The sequence below is a fragment of the Melanotaenia boesemani genome, chromosome 17 (assembly GCF_017639745.1).
Source record: "Melanotaenia boesemani isolate fMelBoe1 chromosome 17, fMelBoe1.pri, whole genome shotgun sequence".
NCBI classification, from domain to species: Eukaryota; Metazoa; Chordata; class Actinopteri; order Atheriniformes; family Melanotaeniidae; genus Melanotaenia; species Melanotaenia boesemani.
Genome location: NC_055698.1, coordinates 16,809,481 through 16,825,659, shown reverse-complemented (window position 1 = coordinate 16,825,659; position 16,179 = coordinate 16,809,481). Strand labels below are relative to the sequence as shown.

General features: G+C 37.5%; 2 protein-coding genes and 1 long non-coding RNA gene across 3 annotated transcripts in view; 2 read left to right on the top strand and 1 right to left on the bottom strand.

Moving 5' to 3' along the window:
• The first annotated feature begins 6,704 nt into the window (after window positions 1-6,704).
• On the top strand, window positions 6,705-9,079 carry LOC121656334 (receptor-transporting protein 3-like). The gene is made up of 3 exons (XM_042011410.1): window positions 6,705-6,837; window positions 7,937-8,108; window positions 8,544-9,079. The coding sequence occupies exons 1-3, from the start codon at window positions 6,831-6,833 to the stop codon at window positions 8,887-8,889; spliced, it is 525 nt and encodes a 174-aa protein (XP_041867344.1). The 5' UTR covers window positions 6,705-6,830; the 3' UTR covers window positions 8,890-9,079.
• Window positions 9,080-9,351: 272 nt separating this feature from the next.
• LOC121656338 overlaps window positions 9,352-16,179 on the bottom strand; it is a 15,442-nt gene continuing 8,614 nt past the window's right edge. Inside the window, exon 3 of the long non-coding RNA XR_006013389.1 lies at window positions 9,352-9,588. This is a non-coding gene — a long non-coding RNA (uncharacterized LOC121656338). The remainder of the gene's footprint in view (window positions 9,589-16,179) is intronic.
• Window positions 12,113-16,179, top strand: part of LOC121656335 (receptor-transporting protein 3-like) — a 7,221-nt gene continuing 3,154 nt past the window's right edge. Inside the window, exons 1-2 of the mRNA XM_042011411.1 lie at window positions 12,113-12,182; window positions 14,613-14,784. Of these exons, the coding sequence (XP_041867345.1) occupies window positions 12,170-12,182; window positions 14,613-14,784 (185 nt within the window). The 5' untranslated portion in view covers window positions 12,113-12,169. The remainder of the gene's footprint in view (window positions 12,183-14,612; window positions 14,785-16,179) is intronic.

The window sequence follows — 16,179 nt, the reverse complement described above, 5'->3', positions numbered from 1 at the left end:
AGATGCTCTAAATACACAATCATGTTACTGACCTGTTGACAGTTAATCTAATAAGTTGTGTAATGCTTCTTCTAGCTTAAGGTTGCGGTTTTGCTTTACTTTTTGTTGTTTTTTTCCCCCTCCAGTTTTGTGTTTTCTAATATTCCATAACTTTACAGATGTGCATCTGGTATAAATGTGGAAAAACAGCATGTATATGTTCAGAAACAGTCTTGTCTGAAACATTTTGTAAATGAGTCACTTATTGTTTTTCACCATAGTGAGAACACTTATGCTGAATCAGCAGACTCCAAGAGAAGTTCCTCTTTTCTATGTGAATCCTCTTTAAAACCTGTCTCTTTGCTTCAGGCTGTAGCGTCTTATTTTTCCTCCTCATATAGAATTTGAAGCATGTATTTTGCCAAAAGCAGCACGTGTCGATTTACTGTAAGCATTCATTTCCAGCTACTTTTTTACTTTAGCAGATTTTAGGAACATAACTTCAGTTTCAGTCGGGGAATCTCTAGCCTGCACTTAAATACAGCAGCAGAAATTACTTCAGCACGAAGTGTAATACAGATAAAAGTAAACAATGCTGTGTGTGTGTCTGCAGTTATATGAGCTGTCCTTTGCCCCGAAACGTGTTTCTCTCACAGAACACACCTTATTTGATAAATCTTTTATAGCACTCATTGTGATTGTATGTTCAGTCCTACCTCAGAAGGTGTGTCTTCTGTATCAGTCTATCTGAGCATCCAGATCTGGATGCTTGGATAGACTGTGTGTTACACACACACACACTCTGCAGAGGCCATATTTCTGAGCTCTAAACCCTTCTTGTTTACTATTTTCCTGTTCAATTAAATATCCACATCTCAGTATGATTGAGGCATCAAATTAGAAGAAGTAAGGGGTAAGTGTTAGCAAAGAGCTGTGTGACTAGGCTGCATGTAAGCCGAATGCACTGAGCACTGATGGAAAAATGCTGCAGAGAAAGTACAACCACATACTTGGATAACAAACACTACCAGGTAGGAAGACGCTGAAATACAGGGTGTGGCTGCTTCAAGGAATGCACTCCAGGCATCTTAACACACCCAGCTTCCTTCTCTCTCTCTTCCCCTCCCTTACCCTGTACCTCATACTCAAACACACACACACACACACACCTTAACAGTTGCTGTCTCTCCTCATTCTCCTCCCTCTCTGAATCACCCAGCAACCTTTCAACAGGTAAGCAAGTCCAGGCAGCAGAGAAACCTTGGCATGCACCTCAGCACACCTGGCTGAGGAGCTTGGTGTATCATGTATCATGAAGTGCATGAATTCAAACAAGCTTTATTGACACAGAGTTCAGTGATCACAGTGCAGTTAGATCTAGTTGCTTTAGTCCTTCATATTTTTGCAACCTACCGACTGTATTAATACATTGTTTATATGCTGCAGTCATACAATGCATCATCTTCTTCATTGTGGAGGGACCAAAGAATCCTATTTGTATGACAAGAAAATAAATTTAATTACAATAAAATTTTAATCACAACTTTGAATGTATATTAAAATAACAGAATCAATATAATGAAGTGCATGTGCTGAGATAAAATGTAATACAGAAAAAAAGGCAGAAAATATCTCTATGAACTGAAACATCCATAAATCCTTAGCAAATCAAAGGTATAGGTCAGAAAACTCTGACTGCATATAGAACACTTATGTGGTAGTATTGTCATTGTCACTGGTGATGTCAAGTTTACACCTCCATGAAGTAGACTTGCTTCGAAAAGACCACAAACACTGACTTTTAACTAAAGAGGGTGAATGTGCCTGAATCCCCTGCAATGTTCTCCTGTTGGTATCTACTCTTGTTTTAAGATTTAATTGCTACAAGCTGTGTGGCAGTCACAGATGTATGACTCGCACTCAAGTGACAGACAGACATATTAGAATGAGATTCTGGAGTCAGTGGTGAACCTATATCTTTAAAATCTGGGACCTAAGTTCATCCTCCAGGATGACAGCACTTCCCCCACAGGCCCTGCAGTGAATTCAGACTTCAACCTCAAACTTGTGGGATCAGCTTGGACATGCTGTACGTGCTAGAGTGACCAACACAACCACACTGGTTGACCTTCAACAGCTCCTGATTAAGGAACGGGATGCCATCCCACAGGAAAATGTGTCCAGGTTGGTGTCCAGCATAAGGAGAAGGAGCCAAGCTGTTGTGGCTGCATATAGATCTTCCACAAGCTAATGACACTGTAAAATGAATAAAGTGCAAAAATGGCTAATATATGTTGTTTTACCTTATTATAGTGGGAGAGTGCAATCATCTAGTCCACCAAGCAACTCAAAACAAGAGTCCATACCAAAAGGAGAATATTGCAAGAGATGGCTGTGTTGCGCATTTCACCGAAGCATGATCCTTAACAGTTATACTTCTTGTAAAGGTGACTAATCAGGCCGTCCAACAATGTAAAATACAGCAACAACTGGTATTATTAAAGGGGAGAATAATCAACGAACACAAAAGTCCGTTTTTGTGCTTCTCTGCTGCAGCCTAATATAATATTAAACAGCACTTCAGCAGAAAATGTCCCTTTCCTCATTTATATTTGCTACCAAAATTGGAAAAGGAAGCAGAGCCTCACTTATCTCTTGTTCTTAAGACAAACGTCCTCTCTGCCTTTAAGAGCAGCTTGGAAATGGTCTTTTTTTCTTTTCTTTTCTTTTTTTTTTTGTTTTGATAAAGCTTGAAGTTATGACTTGCTTGGGTGACCCTGAGCTTCTATACTTGTGCTCCTTCATGTCAAGGCTGCTGTGGACATCCCATGATGCATTTACTCTCCACCAATACATTTGCTATCATTACTGTCATGAACTTTATCTAGGATTATTATGTCACTTGGCTGGGAGTTTATTGGAGTTTATTGTGACTCCACAGCCTGCTGAGGTTCTGCAGGAGATCAGGCGGCTGCAAGGGACTGAAATGAACTGAAAATTTGATTCAGTTCCACTGGTTCCCTTGACTTGGCAACTTTTCACATAAATACTATTAGTCTGAATTGTACTATATCTAACTGGACTTGAAATGAACTTCTTTACTTTCTCTGTAAAGTGCCATCAGATGACTTCCATTGTGACCTGAATTGAGTTTGTTGTGATGGGTGTTAAACACTGTGGTGCTGTTCTCCTGGTCTGTAATAGTGTATCAGGTGTTTCACAGCCTAAATGAGCATCTTTTCTGTCGGGAAAAGAAAAGAAAGAGATGAAAGATACAAGACAAAAAAAGGACAAAATCAGATCCACAATATTATGTAATTTGCACCATCAGGTTGCAAATTACATTATACCCTAACACTTTTCTCTCCACTTGTTTCACGTCCCTAACTGATTTATCTTTTGTCCCAGAGTAGATTTAATCACCATATTCTTGTATAAATGAAAAACTGTTCATGTGGGGCTGCAACACAGAGGCTTCACTGTGAGTGTCTGGTCTCTCTTTCTTTGTCTGTCTCTGCTCAGCATCTCCATGGCCCTGTGAGCTCTCCCAGCATGCTTTTCTCACGCTGTAATGTCACACCTGAGTATAAGGTGACTCTCTGGAGCCACAGGCTTTGAGGTCATCTTTGCACCACAGTGCTGAGTGGAAAGGTGCACACACACACATACACACACATCTTCCTCGACACTATACAGTAAGCTTTAGGTGGTTGTGTAAGAAGTGGGAGTGTTACACTGCGTTTCTGTTAAGCCCGAGTCTCTTGCTAATGACATTTTCATTACCGCCCCTTCTGTAATGATTTATACTTATATATTAATTTTCTTAGTCTCCATCATCCTCTGTACTCTTTTTAGACAGAATAAAACAATTACTTTGAATCGATTTGGCAAGAGGAAAACATGATCCTAAAAACGTAGAACAATCCTGTAAGAATCCATACATGTATGTGTGTAACTGAGAGACCTTATACTCACATAAGTGTTATCATGCTATTAAAGCAAGTAAGACCAGAATAATCACTGTCAAGTACTTCTAAATGAGCTCTGAGCCCAACAAACCTCCATGTGTATGTTTCACATAGATGTGTGTGAGTGTATGTGTGTGTGTGTGTGTGTGTTGCTGCTTTAGCCAGAGCTTGAAGCTTGTCAGAGAACATTGACAAGTACTACATATGTTTTTAGCACAGGGTGGGGTGTTATTAAGAGCTGTAAACAACTAAGGTAGGAGGAAAGTCCCCACAGTGTGTGCAAGGGTTTTCTTTATCTGCAGTAAGTAATGGCATATCTGTGTGTGTGTGTGTGTGTGTGTGTGTGTGTGTGTGTGTGTGTGTGTGTGTGTGTGTGTGTGTGTGTGTGTGTGTGTGTGTGTGTGAGAGAGAGAGAGAGAGAGAGATAAAGGGAGAGAGAGCAAAATGACATGCCACTGCATACTTTGGTCAGGTGTTGTCACTTTGATGCTATAATTACTGCTGTCTTGAACTGAAGCTCATGATTAGCAATGAGACGAACACCTTATATAACCCAAAATCTTCTTGATATCATCATGCGGCCGCCTGTGTTATCTCTACTTTTAGGTCATGATGATGATATTTGAAACTAAAAATGACAAAGAACACAGAACTATCATGTCCCCAGGTCATGCAACATGTAATCCACAATCCAGTCCAGAGGCTCTAATGAAGGCTCAGTCTTCATCTTCAGACTTGAGCTGCCAAACAGAAAGGGTTTACTTGAACCTCAGGCAATGCTCCTGCTTCCTGAAATGCAAGAAATGCAACGATGGTTATGCTTTTTAAGTGACTTGCAAAATCCTAGTACAGAACATGACAAGCCCCTTGGTTTTACAGAAAAAGGCAACAACTCAAGAGATTCTGCCATTTTACCTCATTTTCACAAAGAAAGGTGACACGGTTTGGTGTTTGAACTGGAAACTTTATTTTGTAGGGTGTCAAATGTGGGAGGCAGTAGCAAACCAAACCAGCAGGTAGACACTGTTGGAGGTGCGAACATTCAGCAATGATAGCTATCTGTCACTAAAATAAGCAGCTGACAAAGCAGCAGGAACTCAGCCTGATAAAGAAACTCATGAACACAACAGAAATCTGATTATTTGTTTTGTATTTAAGACAGCAAACACTCATCAGGGCTACAGGTGATGAGTCACCTGTGGTGTTACTCTTAAAGATTGACTATTTTATTTCCTGACTCAGTTTTAAAATACACTTTAATTTTGTTTTAAACCCAGGAATTTTACTAATATGATGTAGAAGCCTGGGAATGTTTTATCTACAGTGAGGGAATGCTGCAAATAATTAAAATTTATCAATGCAATTAAGTAAATGAATCTCTCGAAAGTTCTTCTGTATATGTTTAATTATTCAGTTTGGCTTTTCAGTTTCCAAAGTTCAGATTTTATATTTGAGCATTTATTGTGAAGTCATAGTATGACTCAATGACTTGTTTCTTCTTGAAAATACCTGCTTGATCAGATGTTTGAGACGAAAACCACGTCGCAGGTGCGAGCCATTTGTTTGTGAAGCATGCTTTTTTATACACAAATTATCCACGCTGCCTTCACATGACACGTTTGCCATCATGGGAGTCTGATGTCCAGTATGCTCCATTCACATAAATGCACCTATGGACAGAAAGTATTATTTACAAACAAATACTGTGAGTTCAATCTAAAACAATATTTTTATTTTTCCTATATTTCTTTTTTTGTTTTTTTGTTTTTTTTTATCTTGTACAGTTGATTTTATGAAGGTACATATTAAATCCATTTATTATTTTTCTTATATATATATATTGTGAGTGTTTTGCATTACTAAAATGTTTGTGTGGAAAATTTTAGAGTAAAGCTGTTTTACGTGGAAGTTAATTGTAGCCTGCTTAGTTTTTGTTGTGCCACAAAGTTTTTGGCTGAGGGAAAATCCAAAATGGTGATTTCACTCTCAAAGAATGGTGAAATGGAGTCACTTTACAATTAAAACACAAGCCAAATGAAATTATGACCAATATTTCAGAATAATTCCCTTCAACAGAGTATATACAGGTAGGGTGTGTAAGTTTGCATTATTCTGATCCAAATTACTTTCTAATTGCTGTAGTGATTATTTCCTTGATAAATATGAGTTACCCCCTGACTGAATTCTAAAAATAACAACAATAATCAAAAGAAGAAGACGTCGAATGACTCTTTGAACTGAACGGCTCCCAAAGATCCGGCTCCCCTCATAGAGCCAAATCCCATCTCTATTAGATGCAACTTTTGCGTTCAGCTGCGCCAACGTTGATGAATTTCATTGTGTTATACTGCCCCCTGCTGGATTAATCTGAAATCACCTGCTGTTTTGATGAATAACAAAAAGGCAGTTAATAAACGCAAAATATTGACACGCATAGATGCGCCAAGACAAAAGGAAATATGGTAAGAAATTTTGAAATGTGAAATAGAAAATAGAAATAGAAATTACATAGCCTAAACTTCTCACTGGGTAATAAGACAAACCTAAGAATTTTAAATAAAAAATTAAAGATGAAAATTAATCTTTATACTTAGTGCTTAGGTTATATTGATTTATATAGCCTAATTAACCAATACACAAAAAAAAGTTAATTTTCTGTATGCAGAATAATAACGTTCCAGTTTTCTTTAGATAATCTGGGCGTTTGCTGAACCGCTAAGAACTCGGACGAGACGGAAAACGAAAGTAAAGTTAAGTTTCGTTTCTGGAATAACAGCTGATGCCATAATATAAATAGTGAGGTTGCAGCCAGCAGATCCAGAAGTTAAACACATCTTCAAATCGACGTTTCAGAGGCTCCTTAGACACCAGACCACAATCAACATGAACGGTAAGAAAATGCTTCCTTTTGAAATACGTTTATTACTTTATACTTTGTGCTGCTGTTCAGATCAGGTGCCGTTTATGGTGATATTAGATGCTCTGGAAAAAAAAAAGAAAATAAGAATTTTCAATATAAAAGAGTTTGAGTTCATAATGGAATTTATTATTGAGTTAATTAAATGAAATTACAAGCATCAAGAGTTCAACAATAGTAAGTGCAGGGATCAATGTTTATCTGTGTTTAACTTCTCAGAGTTTGGAGCAAAATGAAACATTACCACTAAACAACATGTTACTGTGTCCTGCACTTAGTTTCAGCACAGTGGGAGTCTTTACTGCTCTTTAACGGCTACTTCTCTCTTTCTCTGCGTCACATGAACTTGTTAGGAAAATGTTGTTTCACTCTACTGTTCTTACCTCTTGACCACAATCCTTATGTCCGTTTTTCTTTGTGACACATAAATATAAGATTTCAGAGCAAGTTTCAGACCACCAAGTAGTTTCCATTAGACTTTATAGCAGTTGCATTAATGATAGTTGCATTGTACTTGAGAGAAAAGTGAGAGGTACGTAGCCACCTTAATGTCATTCTTTACACCCATGCCTGTGCTGTAAATGTTTTCCCTTCTTCCCAACTAAGAACTGAGTCATCATAACTCCTGACCTTAGAGCTGTGCTGACACCGAGCTTGATTTTAGTGATTCCACATGTCATAGGGGGAAAAAAGTTAATAAAAAAAAACTGCAATTTTATAGACACAGCACAAACAGAGCTACACAGCTTTAAAAACCAAACCAAAAAAAAAAAACAAAAAAAAAAAAAAAAAACACACACACACACACACACACACAGAAAACAAACAACCCAAACACTTAAACTGTATGAAAATGAAACAAGTCATGCACACAACACTTCAGCTTGGAAACCCACAGTCATGCAAAGCCGGAACACACACTGAGACAGAGAATACTGAAAATAACTCGTTGGTACTCTTACAGGTTGATATCAACCCCACAGCATTCATTTTGATACTGCAGTATTTCTTACATTTCCACACTGACTCAGTTAGATTCCTAAATTTGTTATAAATTGTTGTACTCCTGCAGAGTGGGTCCCTTCCTTGTGGTTAGACATCTTTGATGAACTGCTGAATGATGACAATGAGCTGGACTATGGAGACGAGTGGACTCTCAACTTTAACTACAGTCAGACAGACAAAGTGACCAAAGAGGAGAGGAAGAGGGGCTGGAGAGTGTACAGCCACTGTGCCTATGGAAGGTATGTATTGTTATTTCCTAAAATAATAAGTATTTATTTCTTTTAACTTCTCAATTAATTGTAAAAAAGAAAATATTGATAGATGCACAGATTTTCCTGGTGTGTTTTCTTAAACTTGCAATAAATACTTGTGAGCTGTCCCACCCAAATGAGGAAATGATTGTGTGATAAGATGCAACTTCAGTACGGTGATTAAACAGCACCACAGTGTGGTAAAAACAGGTTCTGCACTCTGGTTAAGGAAGATAACTGTACTGGTTAATCTGCTTTAAAATGATTTAGGAGGACAGGAAATGGTTTGACCAACAAGACTATTATTTAGTTGAAAAATCTAAATAAATCCAGAAATATTGTTTGAAAACCCATTTTGGATTTGTAAGTATATTAAGCTGTGTATGTTTCTTACTCTCAGTATCTGTCGCCTTACCCCCGTAGATTTAAGTGTGGATCCTGCAGCAAAACCTGGCCTTCTGCACGTGTGGTATTATTGTTTCGATACCGGCTGCGGAATGGTCGTGGCACAGTGATCATGCGGCCCTTTGGTCAGGCCTGTCGACGTTGCCAAGACGACGAGTTTGACCTCCCAGGTTTTGTAACAAAAGACGCAGAGCGAGCTTTGCTCAGGCTGTTTTCCAGGATCCGGAAGAACTGCTACGGTGAGGAGGATGAAGATGGTGGCTCATCAGCATCCTCTACTAAAGTGTACACCAAACCCCATGAAAAGACACTGTGTGAGGCCTGTCGAATGGGGATTTGCTGTCAGGATGATGATGATGATTAAAAATGTGTATATGTACAGGTTTATGGAAGACAGAAAAAAATCTGTTTTTTTTTTTTTTTAATTTTATTTAATTTTTAATGTTTTTAATTGAAGTTATGACATGTTAACAAATTGTTACTTGTTAAAACTTTTTGATTAGCAAAGAGTTGTATAATCGCCTACTATTCATTTTCCACATATTAAACTTATGTTCACATATACAGTTTATGTTCACATGTGAAAAACATGTTTTCACATGTTTGCTTTTAATTGCAGCATTGTGTGTATTTGGGGATGACGTATAACACACACCAGAGTTCTCAAGATTAAACAAACTGCCAAAATGTCTGTTTTTATGGTCATGCATGCAGATGATCAAATAAGTACAAATATTTCTCGTTGTAGACGAGGAGTGTGTTTTTCTAAATTCAGGCTCTGGTAAGGACCAAAGTGTTCTGGTTTTTTTTTGTTTGTTTTGTTTTTTTGTTGTTGTTTGTTTGGTTTTCTTCTCTTTTATTTGTATATATTTCTTTTAATAGTTTGCATATTCTGTATAAAAGGGGTGGGGGGGTGCGTGGCTGTCCCTAATGGCAGGCTGGCAGGCTCATGTTTTTTTTTTTTTTTTTTTGTCTGTCAGCTTGTCTGTCTTCTAATAGGTGATTTTGATCGTCAGATTTGTTTTCTTGAAGATGTTGCAGGTGGTTTTCTGGTTTTTTTTTTCTGCTAAGATTGAACAGCTGATACTATTTCTATCTATTTGGTGTATCTTTGTCTCTTTTCTTTTCACTTTCTTTTTCTCTTTTGTTTACTTTCTCATTCCTCCCCCCATCCCTCTTGTCAGATCCAACTTAAATATGTAAATAAACAAATTTAAAAATAAAGAATAATTCTTAAATTTTTAAGAGAGGCCTTTTATTCATGTATCCCTAGCAAAGCTACTTTGTTTGCCACAACACAGCAGCCAGACCATCATTCTGCTTGCTATGATACTGGAGAAGGTGAAAAAAAAAAATTAATGCAGCTCATTTCTGAAATCCACTTTGTTTAGTATTGCTGGTCAGACCAGTTCAGTAGTTTATGGTGCTTTTGAACAGCTGGGGGCGTATTGTCATCTTGATGGAGGTGGTCTGTGTTGAAGGGTGCTCTTGGGAAAATAATTACAGGAAGAACAACAGAAAGCGCTCTTTGGAGGGAATGACTGTGCATGTCTGTGGTCAGGAAAATTAGTTGATCTAATGCTATTTAAGAACTATTTGGCTTAATATTGTAACACAGTTTAGGTGTGTTGGAGAAGGTATGCAGTGGAAAGTTGCAGGATGGTATCTCTCAAGGACTGGACTTGGGCACCTCGGTTTTAAAAGGTGCCAAACACTTTGCCCGCATCGACCTTGCAAGTGGTTACCACTAAGTGATAGTGGACAAGCATGACAGTCAACTGCATTCACTACACCATTTGGGCTTTTTGAGCATCTGTGTGTACCCATGGGTGTTTGTAATGGCCCTGCAACCTTTTAAAGGTTAATGCAGCTATGACTAACTTGATCTTGATCATCTCCCACTTGATGCACTTCTGGCAAATGATCATCTCAGAGACCAAAAGCTTGGCTAATTTGCAGTTCATCAGCAGAGGTTAAAAGATGAAGACCAGAAAGCTACTGAACATGTTGTTTTTCATAATGAGAAGATGTATTGCCCAGCAGCAGATGTAGGTATATCTCCAGCACAGACCCTCAGGCCCCAGCAAAACTTAAAATGCTTGGACAACATCTATGTATCAGGTTTTAGGCATCTTGGGGACTACTTACACAGTGCACCCTGTAGAGGGGGGTAACCACAAAAGCCCCATTTATGCTTGATGCAGAAGGTGAACATGCAGATGGACGGACCCTTTCACTCATCCGTCTCCTGTGTCGTTTAAAGCAAGCAATACCACCGAAAACTGCTGGGTCAATGTTGAGCAGTATAGCTGACATGCAACCAATGAAAGGAACAAACTAGAGATGAAGAAGAGGAGCAGGAGGAGGAGGAAGAAGTAGAAGACAACCACAGTGGAGATGGCAGGAGCTCTTTGAAAAATGGCTGTTTGAGTGTGTTGGGCAGTTCAAATAATTTTATAGCAGAGCATTAAATGAGTAGTGCACCCAAAAATGTGTTTTTTGAGCTGTAAACAACAGTATTACTTAATTGTGATAAAAACTATACTATATATATATATATATATATATATATATATATATATATATATATATATATATATAATTTATTTATTTATTTATTTAACCAGGTTTTATTTTCGGTGAGGCAGAGCTGTCTCTCTACCACAAGAAATGTTTAAAAAGCCCACAGTCCCCTCCCTCCAGATGCAAATAGACTCAAATCAGTGAATCAACTGTCTCAAATCAGTGGGCAATTAGCAGACTAATTAGCAATTAGCAAAATTTGATGTCAAGTTGCGCACAAGTCTGCTAATTAAATCTGAGTCAGGTGTGTTGCAGCAGGGAAACTTCTAACACTTGTAGGACTGCGGTCTCGAGGACAGAAGTTGAGAAACATAAGATGGGGTCATTGTTAAACAGGTTTCTATTGCTCCAAGCCCAATTTTTGGCACAAAAAGTTCCATTCAGAGTCCCAAGCAGGCTCTGAGACAGTAGGAAAGAGGGGGAAGTTCCTTCGGATGATCAGGGAGAGGCAGAATCTGAGTCTAAGCAACAGGCTGATATTCAGACTTTGCCTGGAACAGTGTTTGTCCCAGGCAAAAGTTCAGTTCCACACCAAGAGTCCAGCCTGCTCCTCACCAGAATAAGAGAGTAATTGCATAAAATCACTCAAATCCACATCATGAACCTAGATCAGTGATTCCCAACCCTGGTCCTCAAGGCACACTATCCTGCAGGTCTTTTTTGATGAATAGCTTCTCAGAGATCCATTTATTTTGAATCAGGTGTGTATTATTTATTTATTTTTTTATTATTTATTTATTTATTTATTCGTGACGACCATAATTTATCTCTTTATCTGGAGAAAACAAACTTCGTTTGCTCGAGATAAATTATCCCCTAATCACGAGAAACCGGTCCTGGTAATCTCGTGATAACGAGAAAACTAACTTGTTATCTCAATATAACGATTTTAAAAAAGAATAATCGAGCATGGCCACACTTGGCTTCTGTATTGCTGCGCACTGATGAAACGGAAGTAAAAGTTAAGTTTCATTTCTAGATGACGCCAGGTGAGGCCGCAGCCAGAAAATTCAGAAATCAAACAGCTTCAGAGGCTCCTCAGACATCAGACCTCAATCAACATGAGCAAACACGGTAGCATGATATTTCATTGTGAATATGTGTTATTATTTAGGCTACAATTTAGTTTTGGTTGCTGTAAATGTTTAGATCAGGTTGATGCGTAGGTGTATTTATGGTGAAAACCGACGAGGGACATCTGTGACCAAATGGCGAAAAACAGTAAAAAAAAAAAAAGAAAAGAAAAAATCAAAGCGGTTTGAGGTAATGAGGGGATTTATGTCAAATACAGGTGAAACTCAAAAACTTTGAATATTGGAATATTGAGCAAAAATTAATTTATTTCTGTAATTCAACTTAAGGTAAACTAACAATGCAGAGATCCTACAATGATTCCTTCGTATGTTCTCTGGGTTTTGGCGGCTGATGCTGAGTGTGTGGGGTTTATAGGTGGTTAGATGAGAAAGTGAAAGACTGTTCGGTTTAAGGGAATATTAAAGTTAATTTTCCTTTTTAAATTATAACTCCTCTTATGAATTGTAAATAATTTCTGTATATTTATTGGTAGTAGATTGTTTTTTTTTAGCTTTGAACATTATTTGGACTGTTTGATATTCCCAATGTCTGCCAAGTTTAGTCATTTTGACTGAAGGTTTGTGTGTTGTCAATCGTGAATTATCCGTATTGCTCTTTTTTGAATGACGGTCAGCGGCCTTAGTAATGTTCTGTAGTTGTTGACCCAAACCTCAACACAGTATTGTACATATGGTAAGCCTAGTGCACAGTAAAGAGTGTGGTGTGATTTCTAATCCAGAACCAAAATAACATAAAATTCAACACCTTAGTTATTAATGTACAGAATGAAAAGTCTTGGGCCCTACACTAACCCCTGGGGGACACCACAAGCAATATCCACACACAATGAAGCAGTCACAAACTGCTTTCTCCCACTTAAATAGCTTTGTACCCAGTCCAGCACTATTCCCATACCATACCCATACCATACCATATCTTTCCAGTTTCTTGATTAATATGTGATGGTTGATTGTGTACTGATTCTCTGCAAGTATTTTGTGCTTTTCCAAAAATGAGTCCAATCAGCTGTTGAATAGTTTTCCAGTATTTTGAAGTGACTAAGGGATTACTGCGCTTGATTGGCTAGCGAAGTCTCCTGACCTGAACCCCAGAGAAAATCTATGGGGCATTGCCAAGAGAAAGATGAGAAACATGAGACAGAGCAATGCCGAAGAGTTTAAGGTCGCTATTGAAGCATCCTGATCTTCCATTACACCCCAGCAGTAACACAGGCTGATAACATCCATGCCACGCCGCATTGATGCAGTAATCCATGCAGAAGGGGCTCAAATCAAGTACTGAGTTCATATGCATGAGTATATTCTTCAGATGGTCAACATTTCTGTATTTAAAATCCTTTTTTTTAAAATTGATTTAATGTAATATTCGAATTTTCTGAGATTTTGATTTTTGGGTTTTCATAAGCCATAATCAAAATTATAATGAATAAATGCTTGAAATAGCTCACTTTGTATGTAATGAGTCTATATAATATATTACTTTAAATTTTTATGTTGATTTACTGAAATAAATTCAGTTTTTTTGCAATATTCTAATATTTTGACTTTCACCTGTATATGATAACTATGTCAGGAAACAGGCCTATGAACTACAGTCAACAATATAAATACATGCTTAAATTTTTTAACTTTGAAATAGGAGTTCCTCAATTTTACACTGTGTTCCAAATTATTATGCCTATGCTGTTTTTCTGAAATAATAAACAGCATAGGCAAATGACAGTGAATATGATTTTTTAATTTTGTTAGTTTATATAAACTGAAATTTTATTCAAGAAAACTATCAATAATTAAAACAGTACTTTTTTACCAATTACTCAGATTACAGTGTTCCAAATGATTTAGCTGGTTTAAAAAGCAAAATAATTATAATAGATTAATAATAACAGGTTTAATCAATTATAAAGAACTGGAAATGCACACCTTCTTTATTCTTTGTTCTGTGGAAAAACAGATCTCAAAAACAGTTTTACAGATCAGATCATGAAGATGACTGGATGACACATTGTCTTGGCTGAAAATGTTTTTACTTCAGAAGGTACAATTCTTCATTTTATACCATGTCAAAAATAGTCAGAAACTGCACATATTTTACATTTTTACATCCTCGGGGCCTCCAAAGGGGCATACCATCATTCCACCACCACCTTGCTGGTATTGCAGCCTTGTTGGGACATGGTGGCAATCCACCAATCATCCACTAGCGCTGCAGGGCATCAAGTAGTTTCCATTAGACTCTATAACAGGAAACACACAGTTGCATTAATGATGGTTGCATTCCACTAATGAGAAGATCCACTTGATGTGCATACTGGTGCATTTTCAAGGTTTATATGCACTTATCAGCCTTCAGTATCATTCTTTACTCTAATGCTGTGAAAGGTATCCTTGCTTTTCCTTTGCTCTACAGACTGGGTTCCTACTTTATGGTTGGACTTGTTTGAAAAACTGCTGAATGATGACAAAGGGCTGGACAATGGAGACAAGTGGACTCTCAACTTTAACTACAGTCAGACAGACAAAGTGACCAAAGAGGAGAAGAAGAGAGAGTGGAGAGTGTGCTCCTACCATGCCCATGGAAGGTGTGTATTATTATTTCTTAAAGTTATTCAGTTTTTAAGTAAGGGCTGCACAGTGGTGTGGTGCTTAGTATACTGGAAAACATGGATTTAGAAAATTAATGGCAATGAATTTTAAGTGATAATTCTAAATTTAATAATAATTATAATAATGCGGTTTCACCTGTTTTCTTATGGTGCCAAAAGTGGATGCACAGATTTTACTGCTATGATTTGTTAAATGTTCACTTGGCTGTGCATCCCATACAATGAAATGGTTGAGTGAGAGGTGGCTGATTCTCTACAATTGAATAACTGGGGAGCTAACATGAGCTTGGTTACCCAGAAAAGCAGATAAGAACCCCTGCAAACACTCACCAGACACACTAAGGGGACCTCTAAAAAATAATCTACTTTCAGTTGTATTTTATTTCTCTTTAGATTTCAGATGGTTTTGAACTTAATAGAATAACATTGATTTACCAGCATTTTTCCTGATTTTATTTATATACTATTTGAGATGATTTTGCATTGATTCTTTTTGTGGCAAATCATATGTACCGGCAGTGGACTCTTATTGGATGTGTAGCCACTCATACAGCTCCTTTATGGTGCATTATTGAATGGGTCAGTGGCAAATACTGTAGAAATTATGATAACAACTGTTTACAGACCAGGCTGCTGTGGCCGCTACTGACTTAGGGCTGGCTACTAAGGCTAATAATTGGAACTGACCATAGTCCTATTTAACATTAGTGTATTTTGATTTTGATGCAAGTGTGTTTCTGAACCAAGACACAGGTGATCCGTTCTGTTTCGGTGAGACCTACTCATTACTGGACCTTGCGTCTCAGCAATGTGGATAGCAGAATTGTTAGTTTGTTGTGTGCTGTAAAACACCAAAGCCGTAAACACTTAATTTGCTTTTTGTGGTTATTAAATTATTTTTTCAAAGCTCATTCAATTTAAAATTTTTGTTCCAATCCACAAATAAAAATAAAATGTTCAGAAAATAATGTTAACAAAGCAGCCGAGAAGGACGGATAAACAGAGGAGAATGTGGATGCCGGGCAGCTGCTTTATTTGACGGCAGGTTTTTTAAGTTAATTATTGTTCAACAAGTTTATTCAATTTTTTGTTGTCCTTGAAGTCCTGTGTATATGTCAGAAAATAAGTCTCCCTCAAAGCTCACTTTTCTTTTAAACCCTAAGTGCAGAATATTCTCGCATTGACATGACTGTGCAGCCCATATAAAACAATGATTGTATGATACGGAGCAGTATTAGTACAATAAGTTATAAAACAGTATCATGATCGGTTAAAAACAGGTTTTTCACCCCAGTTACAGAAGGTCAATCAATCAATCAATCAATCAATCAATCAATCAATCAATCAATCAATCAATCAAATTGTATTCAT

Excerpts from the sequence above, each read along its gene's own strand:
- LOC121656334 (XM_042011410.1), top strand. Across the intron at positions 8,109-8,543 it reads AGCCACTGTGCCTATGGAAG|ATTTAAGTGTGGATCCTGCA; the intron begins GTATGTATTGTT and ends TTACCCCCGTAG.